A 25,306-nucleotide genomic window follows, 5' to 3' on the forward strand; every position below is an offset into this window, starting at 1 on the left:
AAAAAAAAAAAAAACAAAGCTACAGAAAAAGTTGCTATATGGCAATTTTGCTCCTCGGAGTACACCTAAAGGAGGCAAGGGGCAGGAATTCAAGCAGCTACTTATGCATCTGTGTTCAGAGACATGATTCACAGTCCTCAAAAAGTAGGGCTAACCCTGGTGCCCAACAACAGTGGTGCACGGCTCTAACACCAGTAGCCAGGAAGTACAAACAGAAGGATCAGGACTTCAAAGCCAGCCTTAGCTATAAAGTGAGTTCAAAACCAGACTGCATATGTAAGATCCTGTTAAAAAAAAAAAGCGCAAATTTTTAAAATCTATTACATACATACAATCAACTATTACTCAGTAATACTACTTACTTAGACACCTACTGCAACACAAACCTCAGAACATTACATCAGGTGAAATAAGCAAGTCCCAAAAGGACATACATGATCCCACCTTCATGAAGGATCTAGAAATCATAAAGAAAGAAAGTGGAATCATCGTCGAGGCTAACGGAGAGGGAGAGTGGGGAGCTACTGTTTAACAGGAGCGAGCGTATGTCTGTGCAGCCGTAATAAAATCTGTAATCAAAGTTGGTCAGTACACTAGAGTGGACATCCAGGCAACTCTACCCAGACTAGCACATAATCCAGAGAGGCAGAAAGGAAAAAATTAAACAAACACAACAAAAACTTCAGGAGAATTCGTCATGTGTTAGCCAGACTCTTGGAAAAGGTTTCATGCACAACCCTCGGCCCTGATGCAGCTCACTGAACAGTTTACTTGGCAGTAGTATAACTGAATCAACTACAGAGGAATATTTCTGAAGAGTATGATGTTTATACTTCTCTGTCCCATCCCGGCCACACACTGCCCTGCTCCAATTCACTGGTCCTGTGACATTACTGCCCCAAGATGGACTCAGAGCTCTGCCTGGACCTGCTCTCAGAAGTTATTACCCCTGTGAACAGCCCATGTCTTCCTAGGGGCAGACAGAAACCTTCCCTAAGGACATCTGCAGCCTTGAAAGAAAACAGCCCTGCTGGACCAGCACTGTGCTAAAAAAGCCCAGCCAAACGGAAAAGCAAAGGCTTAAGACTAAAAATAGCTGCTACACTCACCCAGCAGCAACAGCCTTTGCTTCTGCCAGTCTCCCTCTCCATTTTTTATCACAAAATGGAACTGCTGAGTGCCACACAAGTTCCTCCCAGCATCCCGGCTTCCTGGGGGCAACAATCCCACTGAGAGACAGAGAATCAGTTCACAGCAACCGCACTGTTCTGAGCAGGTGTCTGCCCATGTCCAGGGTGATGGAAAGGGGCCAGGCTGGCTGGGGATGAACAAGGGAAGGGGCTGCCACATTAAGAGAGGCTAGGGAGGCCCAGGGAGATGGGGCTCAAGAGGACACAGCCCTAGAGCTTCCAAATGCTTTTTATCTTTCTTATCCCTGCAACCTTGACTGAGAGGGACATAGCACTATCAGAACATAAAACAAAAGGAAATAGCCAGGCATGGTGGCTCACATCTGCAATCCCAGCCCTTGGAAGGCTCAGTCAGGAGGATCACTACAAGGCTGGTCTGCTGGACCACAGAGTAAGATGCCATCTTAAAAGAAAAGAAAGGAAGGGAGAGAGGGAAAGAAGAAAGCAGCACACTGACCCCCAAGCCACACATGCCCTCCTCAAGTGATAGTGCTCACATGTATATGCACGTGCACACGTAGTCGGCACTCCCTTCCGACAGCCGGGGATAAATAAGGGGCTGGCGATGGGAAAGGCAATGAGAAGTCAAGGGCAAACGACACCTGAACAAGAGGCCCAGAGAGACTGAGGCACGGCAGGGCAGGGACAGCCGATGCACACGCAGCAGCTTCCTGGAGTAGGAAGGGAATGGAGGCCACAGAAACGGCGGCTCCCGCAGGGCGCTCATCAACTCCATCTCCTACGCACACTCATGCCAGCAGGAACATCGGATGCCAATACGAAGGAGGAGAGATCAATTGAAAAATGGATCCTTCATCTCCCCTCAATAATTCCACGAGGACCACACATCTGACCTACTTATTGCTTCCATTCGCTTTCCCACAAAAGACAGTAGGCATGGAGTTAGGAGGGGGCTGCTGGGGAGACTGAGGAGAGGTCTAGGTGAAGTGAGGTTAGGTCAAAGGAATGAGCTTCCCAGGCTTTGCAGGGACCCCCAGAGAACACGTACAAACTCTGAGGCATGTAGCAGGGCTAAGCGTCTGTCCTTTAAGGCCTGGCTTGCAGCCAAGTCACTTGGTTTTGGTAGAGAGAATGCCAGTAAAGCTTGTCCTGAGCTTTGGCTGAAGACAAGGGAGGAAGAGCAAGTGTGAGCAGCACAGAGCTGCTCTCCGCCAGGATGATCTGAGAATCACAAGCAGGACCCAGGCAGCTGGGATCACAAAAGAGAACTTGAACATAAAGCCAAGACTATGGCATCCCACTAGGCCTGAGGAGAGCACCCTCCCAAAGCATTTGCTGCCCACAGTCCCGAGTTCACCCTGCACGGCCTGCCAAACAAAGCCTCCCATCATGCTTGGCCTTCCCAGAGAACAGATCTGCAAACTTCACACTTTGGCCTTCATCCAGCGCAAGCACCACTCGGTCCAGGAAAGGGGAACTGTGTCAGTGGCTCCCATAACTCTTTCCTTAAGTACCCTTGGGCTGAGACAAGGGAGTCAGGAAGACACTTGAGATGGCCATCTCTAGGTGGTGCCTCTACTTAGACAGAGGTCAGGTGCTCTCGGCAATCTGTATTGTCAGTTTACTGTAGCCCAGAGCAGATGCTTGGGCAGTGCTGGGGAGAGGCCTCCAAGCTCCCACCTCCCTGGTACCTCATGCGGCTCTGTCCTCCACTCCATTCCCACGGACTGGAGGAGAGGTCTGGGCCCTGGGTAAACAAGACAACTCCAGTAACTCCAGTCTTTTCTGAGGAAGGAAGACAGCAAGTAGCCAATAACGGGAAGCAGAGGGGCCTGCTGGGTCCCAGGCACGTCTGACATGGCTGGTAACACAGACAGACAGACAGTGGCTAACACAGACAGACAGCGGCTGCCCCGAGTCTCAGAACAGTGCTGGGGAGAACACGAGAGAAGGCTGGAAATGTCAAACTGTCCGGCACAAGGCAAGCCCTATCAGCAGCCACCTCAGACTCTCTGGAGCTTGGTCCCACCTACAGTATACATACAGATACATATTGTTTTCCTCCATCTTCTAGAAAAAGTGAAAGGTCAAGAATTTCAAACTTTATTTTATAAGAAGGAAACTGGAGAGACAAAAAGATTGGGTAGAAAGCATAGTACAGTACTGATTTAGAGCCAGACAGATCTCAAAAGATCAAGTCTGACCAACTCCTAGCTACATGATCTTAGACACAACTTGAGAAAGCCAGCAGGATGCCTCAGTGGGTAAGGGCACTTGCCAGCAAGCCTGATGATCTGAGTTCAATCCCGAGAACCCGCATGGCAGAGGAGAGGACTCCCATAGCTGTCCTTCACCTTCACACACCTTCACACTGTGGCCTAGAGGCACCCACACACATACAAACAAATAAATAGACGTAATAAAAACTGAAAGACGACTTTGTTAGGCTTTCCTTTTTTCACCTATAAAACCGTCATAATAAGAGTCTCTACTCAAAGAATGGATGGGAGGGAGGATTAACCAAGCAATGAACGGAAAGTACAGCACCTGGTACTTAGTTATCCCTCCATCAGTGGGAAAGTAATTGCTGTGACCCCTGACCCCAGTCAATGAGGGCAAGCCAGGAACCCCAGAATCACATTCTAGAGCCCACACCTCATGGTTCCAAGATCTGCACAGTCTCCAGCTGACACACAGGCTTTTGCTGGGTACCTGCTCCCGGGAGGTGAAGACAAAAGATGTTAACGAAAAACCTCCACACCTGAATGTGGCCCGTTCTGAGCTGAAATCCCAGGCAGACCCAATCCACTCAGAGCTTTCTCAGCATACTAGCATCCAGAGAGCCAGGCCCAGGCACACAGAACTGCCAGCTGCAGAAACAGCTGGAAGTAATCCCGTGCTTTCAAACCGAAGGTCAGAGGATGAGCTCTTCCCACAGACACACACTCATTACTATTTATGGGCCGTACAAACGCGCGTAGTCGCTCACCCCTTCACAAACACAAGCTACCCACCCAATTTAGGCAGACAAATATGAAATGCAAAGAGGACACTGAAGGACAGCCCTGGCGTGGAGGAGCAACGCACAAAGGCCTAAGAAAAGAAGTGGGATGCTAGAGTAACGAAGGGCAAGAGACTAGGTTCGGAGTGGTCAGACAAACAGGCTTTTCCCCAAGACACAAGCGAAGCCGAAAGGCAAGGAAGAACAGAGTCTCCGAATATCAAAAGAGATATGGTTGCTAACTGCAGTCCACCCACTAGCCGGCCAGACTGGACTCAGAACTGGCCATTTGTGCAATAGGCACTGTATTTTCCCCAAGTAGAAAGGTCATTCCTAGGTGAAGCAAATAGAAATTCCTCTCGACTCCAAGGCAGCCAAGAGCAGTAGTGACAGGAGGCTGTTGGAAGACACAAGGTTCCTGTGAACACAAGCCAGCTCCTGGCCAGAGAACCACAAGGCCAAAGGCCACTCTTGCAGTCCTCAAGAGACAGTCCAAGAGGCCTTTCCAACAGCAGCACAGGGCAGGCTCTGGCTCTGCCAGAGAACACAGGAGCCAGGAGAGCTCTATGGGCCCCACTGGAACCAGAGCCCCGAAGGAGAGCGAAACCACACGGACAAGTGAAGGGCAATGAAGACACATTCTTGGCTGGTTTTTAATCCTTTGTGCTCGCAGAGGTGGGAGGACATGACCTACCCCATACCCACTCCAGCAGAATGAAGTCCATATTTTCAAGAAAGTAGCTAAATAGACTACCAGAAAATTGCAGTCTCAGAGACAAAAGATAATGGCTATATCTAAGAGCAATCAAGAGACAAGTAAAGTGATTGAATAAAAGAAAGCCTCGCCTGTCCCTCTCCAGACTGGCCACAGCCTTCAAAGAATCTGAATGCTGGAAGCTGAAGCCCAGTCTTCATTGGATGGTGAACCAGACGACAAGGTGGCCGCTCAGTCAGCACAGAGCACAGCAGCAGACCCATGAAGGTTTTCTTGGAAACAAAGAGAAAGGGGAATGAGTAGGGCAAGGACTTTGGTGCCATCACAACAGCAGTGAGGACCAAAACAACAAAAGTAGAGTCACTGTCTTGTGGAGAAACCTCAGGGGGCAAAGGACAGCAGGCCAAGAACCGTCTTCAGTGTCCACTGCAGGGTAGGGGACCACAGGAGCAGCCGTAGACCAGTGTGTAGACTACACAGTCCGAGAGCAGAGACGCCATGGATGCGCAGCGCTGCTCTAGAAGCCATGGGTTATTAAGTGAAAATCCCAGGGCCAAGTATGGGATGCCTGCCTTTGTCAGGGAGGCCCCAGAAGCACCCAAAACACAGGCAAGTGCTAGTGCTCTTGGTTACACACCTGTTGCACGAATCCTAATTGGTCTTATAATAAAAACCTGGAGCCAGATACTGGTGTAAATGCTGAAAGATCAGAGGAAACAAGCCACAGCCACTTCTCACCTCGCCAACTCCTCAGCCGAAAGGGGAAGATCCTGTCTCCACGAATCCTCAGACCAAATGCCCCTGAGTCCTCAGCCGAAAGGACTGAGTTCCTGTCTCCTCCCGTCTTACATGCCTTTCTCTGAATAGCTATATGACTTCCTGTCTCAACCTTTCCAGTGCTGGGATTAAAGGCATGTGACTCACAAATACTGGGATTAAAGGTGTGTGCCACTACTGCCTGGCTTCTATGTTTAATCTAGTGGCTGGCTCTGTCCTCTGATCTTCGGGCAAATTTTATTTGTTAGGGTACAAACAAATTATCACCACACATACCAAAACAAGATGGTAAGAACCTCATGCTGAAGACCTCACACACTGGATGTAGGACACAAAAAAATTAAACTGGAATTGATCTGAGAACTTGCTCCATGCTGGCTAGCTGTCATACTGCTGCAAGGTGCTATGGGAAAAGAATCATCATCAATGATCTTATCCAACAGTGGACTGAACCTGAGTGTTATAAAACCAGCTTGCCAGGCAAGATGTAGCCACTGAGGCAATAGTGGCATGACTAGATGAGAGTAATTAACTGCTTTCTGACTGGATCTGAGACCCACTCCACAGGAGGGAGTTAGTAACTATACTGGAAATCTGGTCAAAAGTCCATGACTAAAGAGGTCATAGGCCCTAGTGGGGAATTTACTACTATGGTTTTAGAAAATGGACCTGCTAGCAAACTGCCTTTATATATGTTTATATCCATAGATTAGTGCTGGTCTCAACCTTGATCAGAGAAACTTTTTGCAGTAAGCAGCAGTTAATGCAGACTCATACCTGGTCAAAGTGCTAAGAAAAAATGACTGTTGAACGCTGTTGAGTATCCCTAAATTGGACATCTATCACATACACCCGCACACACTCCCCTATGGCTCAAGAAACACCACCAAAGATGGGGCCAACAAAGTAAATAAAGGAGCCAGAGGATGGGAAAGAGTGCTGTGAGACACTCTGTGTGGACATGGGATAAGGACATTGCACCCAAGAATTCACAGACCAAATAAGACCAAGCCAGTCAACTCCACCATGGATGGGAGAGCTGCTCATGAGGCCCCACCCTAGCTGAAGAGCTATTGGCAGTTAATAGCTACTGGGGGAGTTATTTTTCTTCGGCGGTACAGCCACCAGTAAGTTACCCATGTTCTAGTAAGTAACCCAAAATCTATACTCATACAGCTATGTGAATATTATATCATCTTATAACCAGAATTAAACGGAGTCATAAAAAAAAAGGCATGAAAGTAGGAGAGAAACTTGTTGGGGAGAAAAGGGAATCCAGAGAAAACAGAAAGGGGTAAAAATTGGTAAGGAGCGGTAGTTATAATCAAAATACATGTCTTTGTTTGTTTGTTTTGAGACAGGTTTCTATGTAGCCCTGACTGTCCTGGAACTCACTTTGTAGACCAGGCTAGTCTCAAGTCTCAAACTCACAGATATCTGCCTGTCTCTGCCTCCCAGTGCTTGGAAAAACTATCAAATAATAAATTAAGATGTTTTTTAAAGGCTAGCAGAAGGAGGTGCTGGAAAGATGGCTCAGCAGTTCAGAGCACTTGCTGTTCTTCCAGAGGAGTTCAATTCCCAGCACCCAAGTTAGACAGCTCAGAACAATCTGTAAGCCAGCTCCAAGGGTTCTGATGCCTCTGGCCTCCATAGGCACCTTCACTTACATCACATGCCCACGTGAAGATACATACACCTAAATATAATTAAAAATAATAAAAATAAATACATTTTAAAAAGAGAGCAGAGAGAATCACAGAAAACTCAAGCTGCGGAAGGCAATGTCAAGAGACCAATCTACATTAGGAGGAACTGTTAAGTTGGATTTGGTAACGGGGCAGCAAGAGGGCCGTTCAAAGAGGAGCCACATGTAAAAATAAAGTTTAAAACCAAATGGAGGCCAAGGTAGTACACTTGGGAGTCCAGAAATTTTCAACATTCCATTGGAGCCTTAATAAAGAAAAAAAAGGACTCCAATAGTATGATAGACGGATTCTCCAATGCCATGGAACAGGTTCCTACAACAATATCCAGCCATGTCCCAGGGCACACTTTCCCAGGACAGTGAGGAGCAGCCACACCACCAGAGAAGCGGGGCAGGGAAGCAAACTCTCCAAGGAGAAACTCACGTCCGACATAATTCTGCTTACTCTGAGCCCCCACTCCCATCCCAGTCCACGCAGAAGCTTTTGTTCTTTGTTGAGTTGTACTGATTACAACTGTAGCAATTGGTGTGGAAGGAGAACACGTCAGTCAGACTCCTTCCCTCGGTATTCCAACGCAGTAACCAAGCATCCCAGAGGAAAATAAATTCTGCCAAATAATAACTACATCCAATGTTTATAGACACTGTCTATGTTCTAAGCAAAGTGCTAAGATCATTTACTCTCCACAACAACCCTCTGAGGTGGTTCTAACACGCTGCTCATTTTACCCACGAGGGGACCAAAATTCAGAGGTTAAGTAACTAGCCAGAGTTCATGTAGCCAGAGAGCAATAGAGTGAGAATTTAAAGCCAGTTGGGCCCTAGAACCAGGGCTGTTGCCATAGGCCATGATGTATCTCCAGTGGTCTGTGAAATCAGCCACAGAAACTGGATCCATTATTTTATTTGTTCTGAAATAGTACAAATAAAAACTCACATTTTGTGCTATGATAGAAATTTTTAAATGAGCCTACTGGGGCCCTCTTGTAGACAGACCTGCTTCTATCATGTCCAAGCTACTGTGTCACTCACACACACACACACACACACACACACACACACACACACACACACACACACACACACACACACGGGGGGGGGGGGGGGTGTCAGCCTGGTCAATATGCCTTCCACTAGACAAGCTTTTAGTGTGGAGTGGCAAGAAAACTCCTTTATCATTGTTCCTTGGCACTGCCTGAGGTCCTGAGAGTGACCAGTTAGTGCTAATAATAACAATAAAAGTTACAAGAAACTCTACTCCATCTCATCTCTACTCCAATATAAAGACTCTGGATTGCGTGAGGCATGCCTGACTAACTATGTGACTTTGGGCTAGACGATTAACGTTGTCAAGTCTCAGTATCTTTATACATAAAGAGACTGGATAGTAACTCCTTAGTAGTATAGCTATCAGATTAAATGAGATAACAAAACAGAACAGTGCCTGACACAAAGTGGAATTCAAAGACTCTTATAGCTGAGTTGAGCATGGTGGTGCAAATCTTTGATCCCAGCACTCAGGAGGCAGAGCCAAACAGATCTCTGTGAGTTTGAGGCCAGCCTGGTCTACATATCAAATTTCAGGCCAGCTAGGGCTACATGGTGTGATCGTTTCTTAAAAAAATGAAAGTAAAAATGAAAAAGCTTGTAGTTAAGTATCTATTATTAGAGAAAATTCTGAACAGAACAAAGTAGTAAGGACTCTGTCGTCCTCCAGGATTGCCTCTGCTTGCCAGTCCAGCCCCTGCCTGGAGCCCAGTCCTGAGCCACAAGTTACCCACAAACCTGGACTATACAATGGGTGGGCACACACAGAAACCTAAGTGATCCTGGCTGCCTCTGATTCAAGGCCAGTTGATCAAAAGCAGAAAGACGCTTTGGAGTCCAGCTTCCCGATGACTCAGTTCTGTCTCCACATCCCTGCTCTTGCTCTTCGTCTCTAAAGAGTACCAGAGATTTCAGGAGCAGCCACAGCAAGCACAGCAAGGCAGGGATCAAAATGTATCATTCCTTTCTCCTAATGCTGCTAGGCTTCCAGAGGACAGCAGCGTCTTAGTGGGACCAGAAGAGTCTGGAGGAAGACAAAACTTCCCGTTCATAGCTCCAAATAACATACCAACGTTTATTGTGTGCTGGTATGGGTTATAAGTACTTGCTAGCCATACTCACATAGATACATTTTATATTTTTATTTATCTTTCTTTTTTATGTGTATAAACGTTTTGCCTGAATGTATGTAAGTGCACCACTTGCATACAGTGCCCTCAGAGGCCAGAAGAGGGCATCAGATCACCTGGAACTGGAGTTACAGACACTTGTTAGCTGCCATGTGGGTGCTGGAACCAGGTCCTCTGCAAGAGCAGCTCATCTCTCCAGCCCCACATAGATACATTTTAGCAATAGCCTCAGAATCCCGAACCTAGTCGACTACATTCCACAGAACAGAATATACCAAAGCTACCATTACCGACATCAAGAGGTTTCAAATTCTGCTCACAATCAACAGATAATGAAGCTCTCCACATTTAAGGCAGTACAATTATTTAAAAGAAAGTTCCCTGGGGGAGATGCCATGAGAAAATACACACTACTACACAATACAACTTTGTAATTGTAAGACAGGCAACAACTAGGGTGCTCCTTAACTTATAGAGGACGGACACAAGGACACACACACACACACACACACACACACACACACACACACACACAAAGGTATTTACTTGCAAAAACACTTTGTGGCAATATGAGAGGATAGGCCACCAATCACAGAACTTACAACTATCCATGTTGGCTATGACTGTCTTCAGGTAACTGAAACATTATATTTTATTCTTAAAGTGCCTAAGAGCCCACAGCTATTTATAATACCACATCCTTAAAATTTGAAAGGGAGATGAATTTTAAAACATACACATTTACATACGTGGGCAGAAACACAAAAAATCAGATGCCTCTCAACATAATTCAGAGAGCCATAACTCACGGGTTTCACAGTCCCACCCAACACCCAGAGAAAATCAGGCATCTTCTCCCAAAGTTGGTGGGAGGCTGGGTAGGTAGCCAAGAAACAAAGAAACCTAAACTCGGCATTTGGCACACAATTAGGGAGCAGAGAATTTTAAATGCATTGTTTCTGACTCTAAATATATCTACATTTATTACCAATTTGGGATCAGAAACTACATTTAGTTCTGCCGTGACCACAAGCTAAAAATATTAAGCGGAGTATTGCCGAGGAACGGCAGTCCTCTAGGCTGCTGCAGCCTGAGTGCGGCTACCCCTGCCACGCTCCCAGCCTAGCCGGCCTGGGCTTTACCAAGATCCTCACTGTAAGTAGAACTGCCACTATTCTGCCAGACTCCTTCGTGTCCCAGAAGACAAGGATGGACACAGTGGTGCAATCCCATAATCAGAGCACTTAGGAGACTGAGACAGGAAGTTTGAAGTCAGAGCAGATTATATATTGAGTTCTAGTCAAGATTATTACAATAAAAAGATGGGAGAAGAAGGTGATGGGGTGAATATGATCAAAATAATTATATACACGTATGAAAATGACAAAAGACCAATATTTATGTATAATATATGCTGATGTACTGTTTGAAACATTAAAAGTGACTAAAGTGGGGTGGGAGGTAAGACTGTAATCCCAGCAGAGCCAGGAGGCAGGAAGAGCACACCCTCAAGGCCAGCCTCAGAAACATGAGTCTGTCAGAGACAGAGAGAGAAAAGGGGCCTACGCAAGGTTTCCTAGTTAGCATTCACTGTCAACTTGGCACACCCTAGAATCACTTGGAGAAGGTCTAAAAAAAGTGTGCTGTTTTTATCAGGTTGGTTTGTGTGCATGTCTGTTCTTGTCTTGATTGTTAACGTATGTGGGAAGGCCACTGGGGGCAGAACCATTCCCTGGGCAGGTAGTCTTGGGCTCTATCAGGAAGCTAGATAAGCAAGCCAGAGAACAAGGCAGCAGGCAGTGTTCTTCCATGGTTTCTGCTGTACTTCCTCGACAGTGAATGAGTTCCTGGATTGGAGGAAATGCTGTGTGAAATAACACACAGTCGTACTTTCAGTTTCTTGACCTGACTCCCCTCAAGGACGGACTGTGACCTGGAAGTGTAAGATGAAACCCTTTCTGCCCCTAAGTCGCTTTTAGCCGAAGTACTTTAGCACAGCAATAGAAAGAAAACTGGAACACTGTGCTCTCTTGGGTAGTCAAGCTCTGTCCAGCTGAAATCCATCTGACTGGCAAACCCACAGGAGTTAGGGACAAGTGTCTGCCTAACCTTTATCTTCAAGGTCCAACACTATCTGGCACTCAAAAAAGCATCTGTTGATTGAGCAAAAGTAAAAACATTTAAAAAAAAACATGGAATAGAAAATTTAAAATGAATTAGCCATTTTAAAAATTGTCTAAGGTATTGGAGAGATGGTTCAGCAGTTAAGAGCACTGGCTGCTCTTCCAGAGGACCTGAGTTCAATTCCAAGTACCCACATGGCAGCTCACAACTGTCTGTAATTCCAATCATAGTGGATCTGACGCCTTCTTCTGGCATCCATGGGCACTGGCACACACATGGTATCCAGACATACATGCAGGCAAAACATCTATACACACAAAACATATTCTTTAAAAAATGTCTATTATGATCAATAAAAACAGGTACATAAAATATTACTGATGAGACAAGTCAAAAGTTCAAGGCCAGCCTGGTCTACCTGGAGAATTTTAGGCCAGCTAGAGCTACATAGTGAGACCCTGTCTCAAAATGCACCCCACCCCCCCCCACCCCCGCTTAAAATACAGAGTAGAAGAAACAGAGCTATTATATATATGAATCACTAGTTTAAACAAAGCATTGTGGCCACCTCTATGATCATATATAAACCTGGAATTATGAAAAGCTGTGCTCAATGGAGTCTTTAATCCTGAAATGTTAAGTACACAAGAAACATTTAAATAAGCTCTCTTTTGATGACCTCTTGGATAACTTAGAGGCCTGTTCAGCAAGTCCAGGATCATCCATTTACCATCCCAAGGACCCTATCTGCCAGAGCAGCCTCCAGTCTGAGTCTCAAGAACCACCATGTGACTGGCTCCCCGGAAAAGCAGTCGGGACAGAAGTATCAAAGCAAGTATGAAAAAGTTGACTTGACCCAGCGTCAAGGCTAGAGCTTCAAACAGAACTAGACAAAGGATGCCAGACCTAGGACTCAGCAAAGTGACTGTGAAGAACGAGAGCCGTGGGCGGGGAGGGAGATGGCGCAGTAAACAGTGCTGGACATGCACCCATGGGCACCTGAGTGTAAATTCTCAGAACCCACATTTCAAAACAAAACGAAAACAAACAAAACCCAGCTGGACACGGTAACATACATGTCTGTAATCCCAATGCTCCTGTGCAGGGATGGGTGACTTAACACTGTCAAAATGACAATTCCACTCAAAGCAATGCAGATTCAACACAATTCCTCTCAAATTCCCAGTGGCATTTTTTTTTTTTTAGGGAAAAAAACATATAGCCGGGCGGTGGTGGCTCACGCCTTTAATCCCAGCACTCGGGAGGCAGAGGCAGGCGGATCTCTGTGAGTTCGAGGCCAGCCTGGGCTACCAAGTGAGTTCCAGGAAAGGCGCAAAGCTACACAGAGAAACCCTGTCTCGAAAAACCAAAAAAAAAAAAACAAAAAAAAAAAACATATATATATATGGGATTCTTAAAGGACCCTGAATACTCAAAACATTCTTGAAAAAGAACAAAGTAGGAGACAAAAGTTGAAGAATTTCTAAGTCCCGACTTCAAAACTTACCACAGAGCTCCTTTAAAAATAAAGAACTGATGCAGGAAACACATATAAACCAATGGGAAAGAACCGAGAAGACAGAATACATCTGCAGACAACTGACTGTTACAAACCACTGTGTCTCTATCCGTGCGTGCACACATACGTACGCGGTGCCTGTGCCACAGCGTGTGTGGCTGGCAGAGGACAACCAGGCGAGTCCATTCTCAACCTCCGCACATGGGTCCTGGGGACTGAACTCAGCTTGTCAGTCCTCACAGCAAGCACCCCCACAGCTGAGCCATCCCCCAGGCCCTCAGCTGACTTGTAACAAGGCCTGAAAATGGATCAAAGACCTAAATTTAAAGCTAAAAACTATACAACTCTCTCAAAAGAAAACAAAAGGCAAACTTTCATGAGGCTAATCTGACAATTGTTTAAGTATAACACCAAAATCATAGACAATTTGAAAAAACAATAGGTAAGCTGAACTTTAAAAACCTGTAGCTAAACAGATGACTCAATGGTTGAAATTGGTTGCTCAGTTATGAGAACAAGAGTTCAGAGCCCAGTACCCCAGACAGCCCACAAGAACCTGTGATTCCTCCAAGGGATCCAAGGCTCTCTTCTGGCCTCACATGTACATATGCAGACATTAATTCACAAAGCATATACACATAAATTATTTTTCAAAATTTTTTCTGGGCCAGGCAGTGGTGGCGCACGCCTTTAATCCCAGCACTTAGGAGACAGAGGCAGGCGGATCTCCGTGAGTTGGAGGTCAGCCTGGTCTACAGAGTGAGATCTAGGACAGGCACCAAAAACTACACAGAGAAACCCTGTCTCAAAACCCTCCAAAAAAAATTTCTTTTCTGCATCAAAAACATAAGATTGATTTTAAAAAAATGGTTTGGGGATATAGCTCAGTTGGTAGAGAGCCTCCTTAGCATGTGCAAGGAAGGGCAAGGAAGTACAGGAGAAAGTGTTTGCAGATCATATCTAATATCAGAATACATAAAAACATATCCTACAACTCAACAACAGAAAGGAAACTCTATTTGAGAATGGTCAAAGAAATTAAGCTTTGAACTTCTGATCTTCCACTACCACCTCGATGTGATGGGATCTAGTCCTTACATCAAGGCACACCTAAAGCTTAGGTCTTATGCTAGGCTGAAGGAGAATGTGATATTAGTTCCCAACTTTAAATGTCTTCCCAATCTCAGAGCTATTCCTACTATCCAAACAGCCTCATTGCAACCCTGACTGGCAGGCCCAGCAAGAGCTTCCCCCATTAACAATGCACTGCCTCAGCACTACAGCGCAGAGCAGTCAGCATGGGGAAACAGCTGGATTATGTCAGCAGCTGTACATTGTGCGCTGTCTCTTCTCCAAGTCCAGGTTCAACATGCCCCATGCCTCAGCATTGAACCTGCATTTGTCCAGCATCTACGTCAACTACAGTAATCAAACTTAAGTTCCATTAACAGTATTAAAAACCACCAACTAAAATCTCAGCACTCAGGAGGCAGAGCCAAACAGATCTCTGTGAGTTCAAGGCCAGCCTGGTCTATAGAGTGAGTTCCAGGAGAGGCTCCAAAGCTACACAGAGAAATCCTATCAAAAAAAACAAAACACCAACTAACTGATAGTTTATAAACTTTAATCTGAACAATGTATCCTTGGACAGTAATACAAAACACACTGCTCTGAGGAGTCATCCTCAGGCCCTGACCTTGGCAAGATATAGAAGGAGAAAGACACATTGCATACTCCTGGGGAAGCACCAAGAGTCACTCAGGTTTTCTAAGGAGGGAGCTTCTCTTTAGAGCTCTGCTGGTCTCCATAGGACAACAAGAACAAGACAAACATTCTAAGCATCAAAGGCGGCTACAATTTATTTTTTAAAGTGTCCTTTTTTAAAGCACACATAAACCCAAGAGAGTTACTTTTCCCATCTGGTATCTGTTCTTCTTAAGAGTGGTGTATCAAGGAATAGTCATGCATGTGAATAAGGGGACACAACAAGATTTCTAACAGCAGGTAGGGTCAAGGGGCCCTGCAAGATTCCACCAACCAAATCCCAGCCTGCCAGGAGTCATCAGCCTGCAACTGACAGAGGTACAGCCAGCCAACAGCAGCATCCAAGATGGGAATTTGCAAAGGGATTCTGGGTTCCAGTGAGTGAGCCTGTGATTGGGATGCCAGCAGGACCCTTAAGTCTCTCTTGCCACAGTGAGTTCCATGGGGATGACTTGCCAGCTAGCCTTCTCCTTGAACTAGATTAGCTGGAAGAGAACGGCATGCCACCTACCTGCCAAGGTAAACACATCCTAGAAACAGTCCACTGTACCAACTGCTTCTAGACAGAGTATATCCTGGCTGAAAATCAGAAAGCATTTAAAGCCTGTAGTTTAGGCTTGTCATGCTCCAACTCCAATGGGTTATAAGTAAGACATCTTTTTTTTTTAATTTTTACTCTATGTGCATAAATGTTTTACTTGCATGTATGGCTGTGCATCACACGCATGCCTGGTGCCTGTGGAGGACAGAAGAGTGAACTGTATTCCCTGGAACTGGAGTTACAGATGGTCGTGAGCTACCACATGGGTGCTAGAAATCAAACCTGGTTTTCTGGAAGAGGAGCCAAGTGCTCTTAACCACTGAGCCATCTCTCCAGCCCCAAGATAGCATCATCTGAAGAGTAACAGGGTATGAGCGATGCCCAGTCAGTCCTCTTGATAACAAGTACCTCATTCATTCTAGTTCCCTACAGAACCACCTCAGTCTTGGTTGAGCATACTTTTCTGTCTGTTGCTCAGGTTCTCCCGACACCCTTCTCTAGTTTGCCTAAAGAGCTTGTCCTCTCAGAGTCTTCTTGTAGTGATTGTCACACAGCAGCAGCAGCAGCCTCTGGTAATGCCAAGAGAAAATACTAGGTTCAGGAAGTTTGGTCAATACTGCAAGGCTCTCACCATGAAAGGCAACCATTCCCATAAACAACCCATAAAGACATAAGCCCTGGCTTCAGAGAAGCCGGATGTTTGACTTATAATTCACAGAGATGTGGAGAACATCTGAAAAGTACAAAGAAATACTATGTCTACACAGCACTGATGCACAGTCTACTTACTACCTGAGGTTTACACCCACACAAAAGCCATTTCAACCCCAGATAAGCAGTTAACAAGCCAATCCAAAAAAAAAAAAAAAGTATTTTTGCAAAGACACTATTCAGCCAAATTGGAAAGCTGTAAGAAGAGCAAAAATCCATACATTGGGAAAAGGAGAAAAAACTGCAACATTCATATCCAGGTGTCACTTCAACACATCCAACTGAAAGATAATACATCCTTCCATACATAGCTGTTAAGGCCTGGAACATCCTCAATATGTACCAGATGCTGGGGGTGCAGAGAATAAATGAACAAGGATGTTCTTCCCTAGGAGCTCCCAGAAGGGCAAAGGTTAAAAAGCCCTGCAAAGACAGCTCTCAGGCAAGAGTGCAGATGTTCCCACCACGGTATGGGGGTCATAGAGGGTTTACTAGAAGAAGTAGTAAGCTTGGAAGATTAAAAGAAGTTAGTCAGAAGGGAGCATCTCAAGAAGAGGCCATGGTGCTTTTTGAAAACCCGAAGGCCCCAAACTAGGCATATGCATTTATTTCAATAAATAAATGCTGGAGCAAAGAGCTGACGGGCAGCGAGCATCATGATACACAAGGATCTGCTTTTCCCATGCAGATTTGGTAAGTTCTGAACACAGAGCTCAATGTACTGTCCCAGCAAATCTCTGGAATCTCTCTTTTCAGAATGGTCTTAAAGGAGCAACAGGGATCGAAAATGAAGCCTGCCATCTAGATAAGTGGATCATCATAGTTTGACTCTATCCATGAACTAACTCATTCCTTGGCCCTGTAAGTCAGTAGTTAGCTCTTAGAAACCCCTTGTTTCTATTTTTCTTAATAGGAAGTGGTAAACAGAATTGGAGTTGGATCACATTATCTACCCACAGAGACAGACTGCAGTGAATAATGTGAACATGAAAGCAACATGAGATTTTCAGCATAGCCTTCGTGCTGCCAGAAGGATAATTCTACTATAGTCTCCTGTATGTTTCACACTCGGGTCCAAAACTAAACCCTGTTCTTCACTCTATATGCCTGATCCTCCTCTAGAGCTGCCTGGGGGCTATCCTACCCAAGTCAGACAAGCAAGCTCTGGATACCAACGTCCCCTTTCCTTCTACCCCTACTTACCAACTACTATCAGTTTATTGACCAAGCTTTCCTAGTGTTCAGGTTCCTGTTCAAATCCCTAAGTGCTGTCAGCCGTTTTCGCCTTTTACGTGAGGTCAGCACCCATAGGCTTTCACCCGGTCAGACCCAGGCAGAACACCACACTGAGGAAGCAGAAGTTACAGCTGTTACTTGCTCCACCCAGAGTCACTGGAATAACCAGTATCCACTTCCCTGGACCCCTTTAAATAACTCTCAATAAGACTCGCTCCTTCTTCAGATAAAGAAGAGCGCTCACAGAGCCCAGTCAACAGCAGCAGGCGACAGAGAGCAGGCTTCAGGGAAGAGCTGGCTCTGCACAGATTCTTCAGAAATGCCATTGCTTTAAGAGGCCAGAACCTGAAAGGGAGGCCTCTGATGATGGACCTCAAATCCCAAGCAAAGAAAGCTCAGCTAGACACATTCACCCTTCACTGCCCATGGAGGCAGATTCCAAGGATAGCCTGAGCTGGAGTCTCCACTCCTCTTCCTCCGCCATCCTACACCACCATAAGGAAAACCAGTAAGTGGAACATCTGCATCTGCCAAAGCAGATGTGAGAAGGCAATTTTCAGAAGGATGTTGGTATTGATAGTACCCTGGAACTCTGTTTTCCAAAATAAAAGACAAAATGTAGGAAGATAAATCATGTCTCTCAGCCACAACTCACTTGGAAATGTTCCCTTCACCCGACTCCCTGAAACTGACCCCCAAACCACCTCGGAAGGAATAAATGTATGCTGAATGAACAAATGGCAGGCTGAGGGGCCAGGAGGAGGAGCAACAGGAGAGAGGAAGAAGATCCTAATCAGACCATCTTTCATTGATTCCAACGCCTCTGAACACTATCTACCACAAAATGCTGGGAACACAGAGGTGTGCCCAAACTGTGAAAGAAAAGAGCAGAGAGAGACACACCCCCTTTCATCTCCCTGGCATGGCAGCTTTCCAAATGTTCCCTGATATTAGCCATGCCTAGCAGCATACACGCAAATAAAAACCTCACTGTTTACCATATCTAGTGCTTTGGGGCCTTATGATTTCTCTTCTAAGAAAAGCCCTGTCATTCATGTCCTTGATTAAAAATTGATTTAATTTGTCTTTCATTAGGTAGGTACAAGGGAAAGACAGAGATTCCCAGAGATAACTCGCCCAAAAACAGGACTGTGCTGAGCCCCGTGACTGCACAGTTGGGTCCCAACCCACTGCCGATGAAAGAAAATTAAAAAGCTCACAATGTGGAGCTGGAGCTGCAGCCAAAAGGAATTATCTTCCCACAAGCGTCTCTGTTGGATTTTTGGTTAATAGAAAAAACTTTTTAAAGGAAAGGAAAAGAAACCCCAAGGATATTTAACATAAAACTTAGAAATTCTATATTTTTCAAACTCCCTTGCAGGGAGAAAAGGCGGAGAGGTCTTTATTTCTCAGTCCTACTTTTCAAAACTTCTGTTGATATGAATGACATTGTCGTAAAATTTTTCAATTTGTAGAGAGCACGGCTGAGGAATTTTAAGCTGCTGTGCAGGCACTCTGCAGTGAGAGCCGAGGGTCAGAAGAGTTGAGAAGAGGGAGAGAGGAGCAATTGCTCCAACGTGGAACACCAAGTGCTCAGCAACACTGCCTTGGGCTACCAGGCTGAGATCAAACACCAGGCCCTCAGGCCCGTGGCAGGCCACCTTCTCCTGGCTTCAGACTCCCACGTACAGGTGGTAATCTGGAAAAAAGAGGTGACCTTCATTGCTCGGTCAAAGGGTCCTGGGGCACCAAGATCAGCAAACTATATGCACACACCTAGATTAAATGTCAATGATATTGACACCATACAAGTTTGACCCTATCTCCTGCCCTGCTGAAGACCTGTATTTTCCTATCACCCACAAAATACAGGCTGTGATGGCTATTCTTGGTTGTCAACCTGAGTATATCTGGAATTAGCTAATGGGGCACACCTGTGAGTGATTTTTTGCTTAATTTGAAGTGGGAAGATCCACTTCTAATCTGGATCTTTGAGGCTAGAAGACACACCTTTATAATCCAGATCTTTTTTTTTTTTTTTTTTTTTTTTTTAAAGATTTATTTATTTAGTACACAGAAGAGGGCGCCAGATCTCATTATAGATGGTTGTGAGCTGCCATGTGGGTGCTGGGAATTGAACTCAGGACCTCTGGGAGAACAGTTGGTGCTCTTAACCTCTGAGCCATCTCTCCAGCCCCATAATCCAGATCTTTTGAGGTGGGAAGACCTGCCTCTAATCTGGCCATGCCTCCTACTGGAAGCCTATATAAGGACATGGAAGAAGGAAGTTTGTGTTCTTTTCCTGCTTGCTTCCGCCTTGTTAACAAATCCATTCCTTTACTGACATTGCAGTCTACTTCTTTGGGATTCCAGTGGACACTGAAGACCAGCTGAGACATCTAGATTTGTGGATTAACAACCACTGAATTCTTGGATTTTCCACTCAGAGGCAGCCATTGTTAGATTACCTGGACCACAGCTTATAAATTGTTCTAATAAATCCCCTTCCTATATCTATAGAGACTCTCTCTATCAATTCTGTTACTCGAGAGAGAGCCCTGGTTCCTATATCTATAGAGACTCTCTCTATCAATTCTGTTACTCGAGAGAGAGCCCTGGTTCCTATATCTATAGAGACTCTCTCTGTCAATTCTGTTACTCGAGAGAGAGCCCTGGTTCCTATATCTATAGAGACTCTCTCTGTCAATTCTGTTACTCGAGAGAGAGCCCTGGTTCCTATATCTATAGAGACTCTCTCTATCAATTCTGTTACTCGAGAGAGAGCCCTGGTTCCTATATCTATAGAGACTCTCTCTGTCAATTCTGTTACTCGAGAGAGAGCCCTGGTTCCTATATCTATAGAGACTCTCTCTGTCAATTCTGTTACTCGAGAGAGAGCCCTGGTTCCTATATCTATAGAGACTCTCTCTGTCAATTCTGTTACTCGAGAGAGAGCCCTGGTTCCTGTATCTATAGAGACTCTCTCTATCAATTCTGTTACTCGAGAGAGAGCCCTGGTTCCTGTATCTATAGAGACTCTCTCTATCAGTTCTGTTACTCGAGAGAGAGCCCTGGTTCCTATATCTATAGAGACTCTCTCTATCAATTCTGTTACTCGAGAGAGAGCCCTGGTTCCTGTATCTATAGAGACTCTCTCTATCAGTTCTGTTACTCGAGAGAGAGCCCTGGTTCCTATATCTATAGAGACTCTCTCTATCAGTTCTGTTACTCGAGAGAGAGCCCTGGTTCCTATATCTATAGAGACTCTCTCTATCAGTTCTGTTACTCGAGAGAGAGCCCTGGTTCCTATATCTATAGAGACTCTCTCTGTCAGTTCTGTTACTCGAGAGAGAGCCCTGGTTCCTATATCTATAGAGACTCTCTCTATCAATTCTGTTACTCGAGAGAGAGCCCTGGTTCCTATATCTATAGAGACTCTCTCTATCAATTCTGTTACTCGAGAGAGAGCCCTGGTTCCTATATCTATAGAGACTCTCTCTATCAGTTCTGCTACTCGAGAGAGAGCCCTGGTTCCTATATCTATAGAGACTCTCTCTATCAGTTCTGTTACTCGAGAGAGAGCCCTGGTTCCTATATCTATAGAGACTCTCTCTATCAGTTCTGTTACTCGAGAGAGAGCCCTGGTTCCTATATCTATAGAGACTCTCTCTGTCAGTTCTGTTACTCGAGAGAGAGCCCTGGTTCCTATATCTATAGAGACTCTCTCTATCAGTTCTGCTACTCGAGAGAGAGCCCTGGTTCCTGTATCTATAGAGACTCTCTCTGTCAATTCTGTTACTCGAGAGAGAGCCCTGGTTCCTATATCTATAGAGACTCTCTCTGTCAATTCTGTTACTCGAGAGAGAGCCCTGGTTCCTATATCTATAGAGACTCTCTCTATCATCAGTTCTGTTACTCGAGAGAGAGCCCTGGTTCCTATATCTATAGAGACTCTCTCTATCAGTTCTGCTACTCGAGAGAGAGCCCTGGTTCCTGTATCTATAGAGACTCTCTCTGTCAGTTCTGTTACTCGAGAGAGAGCCCTGGTTCCTGTATCTATAGAGACTCTCTCTGTCAGTTCTGTTACTCGAGAGAGAGCCCTGGTTCCTATATCTATAGAGACTCTCTCTGTCAGTTCTGTTACTCGAGAGAGAGCCCTGGTTCCTATATCTATAGAGACTCTCTCTGTCAATTCTGTTACTCGAGAGAGAGCCCTGGTTCCTATATCTATAGAGACTCTCTCTGTCAATTCTGTTACTCGAGAGAGAGCCCTGGTTCCTATATCTATAGAGACTCTCTCTATCATCAGTTCTGTTACTCGAGAGAGAGCCCTGGTTCCTATATCTATAGAGACTCTCTCTATCAGTTCTGCTACTCGAGAGAGAGCCCTGGTTCCTGTATCTATAGAGACTCTCTCTGTCAGTTCTGTTACTCGAGAGAGAGCCCTGGTTCCTGTATCTATAGAGACTCTCTCTGTCAGTTCTGTTACTCGAGAGAGAGCCCTGGTTCCTATATCTATAGAGACTCTCTCTGTCAGTTCTGTTACTCGAGAGAGAGCCCTGGTTCCTATATCTATAGAGACTCTCTCTGTCAGTTCTGTTACTCGAGAGAGAGCCCTGGTTCCTATATCTATAGAGACTCTCTCTGTCAGTTCTGTTACTCGAGAGAGAGCCCTGGTTCCTGTATCTATAGAGACTCTCTCTGTCAGTTCTGTTACTCGAGAGAGAGCCCTGGTTCCTATATCTATAGAGACTCTCTCTATCAATTCTGTTACTCGAGAGAGAGCCCTGGTTCCTATATCTATAGAGACTCTCTCTGTCAGTTCTGTTACTCGAGAGAGAGCCCTGGTTCCTATATCTATAGAGACTCTCTCTGTCAGTTCTGTTACTCGAGAGAGAGCCCTGGTTCCTATATCTATAGAGACTCTCTCTGTCAGTTCTGTTACTCGAGAGAGAGCCCTGGTTCCTATATCTATAGAGACTCTCTCTATCAGTTCTGTTACTCGAGAGAGAGCCCTGGTTCCTATATCTATAGAGACTCTCTCTATCAGTTCTGTTACTCGAGAGAGAGCCCTGGTTCCTATATCTATAGAGACTCTCTCTGTCAGTTCTGTTACTCGAGAGAGAGCCCTGGTTCCTATATCTATAGAGACTCTCTCTATCAGTTCTGTTACTCGAGAGAGAGCCCTGGTTCCTATATCTATAGAGACTCTCTCTGTCAATTCTGTTACTCGAGAGAGAGCCCTGGTTCCTATATCTATAGAGACTCTCTCTATCAGTTCTGCTACTCGAGAGAGAGCCCTGGTTCCTATATCTATAGAGACTCTCTCTGTCAGTTCTGTTACTCGAGAGAGAGCCCTGGTTCCTATATCTATAGAGACTCTCTCTATCAATTCTGTTACTCGAGAGAGAGCCCTGGTTCCTATATCTATAGAGACTCTCTCTGTCAGTTCTGTTACTCGAGAGAGAGCCCTGGTTCCTATATCTATAGAGACTCTCTCTGTCAGTTCTGTTACTCGAGAGAGAGCCCTGGTTCCTATATCTATAGAGACTCTCTCTATCATCAGTTCTGTTACTCGAGAGAGAGCCCTGGTTCCTATATCTATAGAGACTCTCTCTATCAGTTCTGCTACTCGAGAGAGAGCCCTGGTTCCTGTATCTATAGAGACTCTCTCTGTCAGTTCTGTTACTCGAGAGAGAGCCCTGGTTCCTGTATCTATAGAGACTCTCTCTGTCAGTTCTGTTACTCGAGAGAGAGCCCTGGTTCCTATATCTATAGAGACTCTCTCTGTCAGTTCTGTTACTCGAGAGAGAGCCCTGGTTCCTATATCTATAGAGACTCTCTCTGTCAATTCTGTTACTCGAGAGAGAGCCCTGGTTCCTATATCTATAGAGACTCTCTCTGTCAATTCTGTTACTCGAGAGAGAGCCCTGGTTCCTATATCTATAGAGACTCTCTCTATCATCAGTTCTGTTACTCGAGAGAGAGCCCTGGTTCCTATATCTATAGAGACTCTCTCTATCAGTTCTGCTACTCGAGAGAGAGCCCTGGTTCCTGTATCTATAGAGACTCTCTCTGTCAGTTCTGTTACTCGAGAGAGAGCCCTGGTTCCTGTATCTATAGAGACTCTCTCTGTCAGTTCTGTTACTCGAGAGAGAGCCCTGGTTCCTATATCTATAGAGACTCTCTCTGTCAGTTCTGTTACTCGAGAGAGAGCCCTGGTTCCTATATCTATAGAGACTCTCTCTGTCAGTTCTGTTACTCGAGAGAGAGCCCTGGTTCCTATATCTATAGAGACTCTCTCTGTCAGTTCTGTTACTCGAGAGAGAGCCCTGGTTCCTGTATCTATAGAGACTCTCTCTGTCAGTTCTGTTACTCGAGAGAGAGCCCTGGTTCCTATATCTATAGAGACTCTCTCTATCAATTCTGTTACTCGAGAGAGAGCCCTGGTTCCTATATCTATAGAGACTCTCTCTGTCAGTTCTGTTACTCGAGAGAGAGCCCTGGTTCCTATATCTATAGAGACTCTCTCTGTCAGTTCTGTTACTCGAGAGAGAGCCCTGGTTCCTATATCTATAGAGACTCTCTCTGTCAGTTCTGTTACTCGAGAGAGAGCCCTGGTTCCTATATCTATAGAGACTCTCTCTATCAGTTCTGTTACTCGAGAGAGAGCCCTGGTTCCTATATCTATAGAGACTCTCTCTATCAGTTCTGTTACTCGAGAGAGAGCCCTGGTTCCTATATCTATAGAGACTCTCTCTGTCAGTTCTGTTACTCGAGAGAGAGCCCTGGTTCCTATATCTATAGAGACTCTCTCTATCAGTTCTGTTACTCGAGAGAGAGCCCTGGTTCCTATATCTATAGAGACTCTCTCTGTCAATTCTGTTACTCGAGAGAGAGCCCTGGTTCCTATATCTATAGAGACTCTCTCTATCAGTTCTGCTACTCGAGAGAGAGCCCTGGTTCCTATATCTATAGAGACTCTCTCTGTCAGTTCTGTTACTCGAGAGAGAGCCCTGGTTCCTATATCTATAGAGACTCTCTCTATCAATTCTGTTACTCGAGAGAGAGCCCTGGTTCCTATATCTATAGAGACTCTCTCTGTCAGTTCTGTTACTCGAGAGAGAGCCCTGGTTCCTATATCTATAGAGACTCTCTCTGTCAGTTCTGTTACTCGAGAGAGAGCCCTGGTTCCTATATCTATAGAGACTCTCTCTGTCAGTTCTGTTACTCGAGAGAGAGCCCTGGTTCCTATATCTATAGAGACTCTCTCTGTCAGTTCTGTTACTCGAGAGAGAGCCCTGGTTCCTGTATCTATAGAGACTCTCTCTGTCAGTTCTGTTACTCGAGAGAGAGCCCTGGTTCCTATATCTATAGAGACTCTCTCTGTCAATTCTGTTACTCGAGAGAGAGCCCTGGTTCCTATATCTATAGAGACTCTCTCTATCATCAGTTCTGTTACTCGAGAGAGAGCCCTGGTTCCTATATCTATAGAGACTCTCTCTATCAGTTCTGTTACTCGAGAGAGAGCCCTGGTTCCTATATCTATAGAGACTCTCTCTATCAGTTCTGTTACTCGAGAGAGAGCCCTGGTTCCTATATCTATAGAGACTCTCTCTGTCAATTCTGTTACTCGAGAGAGAGCCCTGGTTCCTATATCTATAGAGACTCTCTCTATCATCAGTTCTGTTACTCGAGAGAGAGCCCTGGTTCCTATATCTATAGAGACTCTCTCTATCAGTTCTGTTACTCGAGAGAGAGCCCTGGTTCCTATATCTATAGAGACTCTCTCTATCAGTTCTGTTACTCGAGAGAGAGCCCTGGTTCCTATATCTATAGAGACTCTCTCTGTCAATTCTGTTACTCGAGAGAGAGCCCTGGTTCC

At 45.3% G+C, this 25,306-nt stretch overlaps 1 protein-coding gene across 2 annotated transcripts in view; it reads right to left on the bottom strand.

Annotated features, from left to right (window-relative positions):
• The window catches only part of Sil1 (SIL1 nucleotide exchange factor), a 249,916-nt gene that overhangs the window by 183,948 nt on the left and 40,662 nt on the right, over positions 1 to 25,306 (bottom strand). The window contains exon 1 of one of the 2 annotated variants that reach the window (XM_052741877.1): positions 1,110 to 1,166. The exons of the other annotated variant lie outside the window; for it this stretch is intronic. Coding sequence (XP_052597837.1) covers positions 1,110 to 1,151 — 42 coding nt within the window. The 5' untranslated portion in view covers positions 1,152 to 1,166. Of the gene's footprint in view, positions 1 to 1,109; positions 1,167 to 25,306 lie in introns of those variants that run through there. 2 annotated transcript variants of the gene reach the window in all.

This window comes from Peromyscus californicus, unplaced genomic scaffold (genome assembly GCF_007827085.1).
Source record: "Peromyscus californicus insignis strain IS unplaced genomic scaffold, ASM782708v3 Scaffold_17__1_contigs__length_78620276, whole genome shotgun sequence".
NCBI lineage: Eukaryota > Metazoa > Chordata > Mammalia > Rodentia > Cricetidae > Peromyscus > Peromyscus californicus.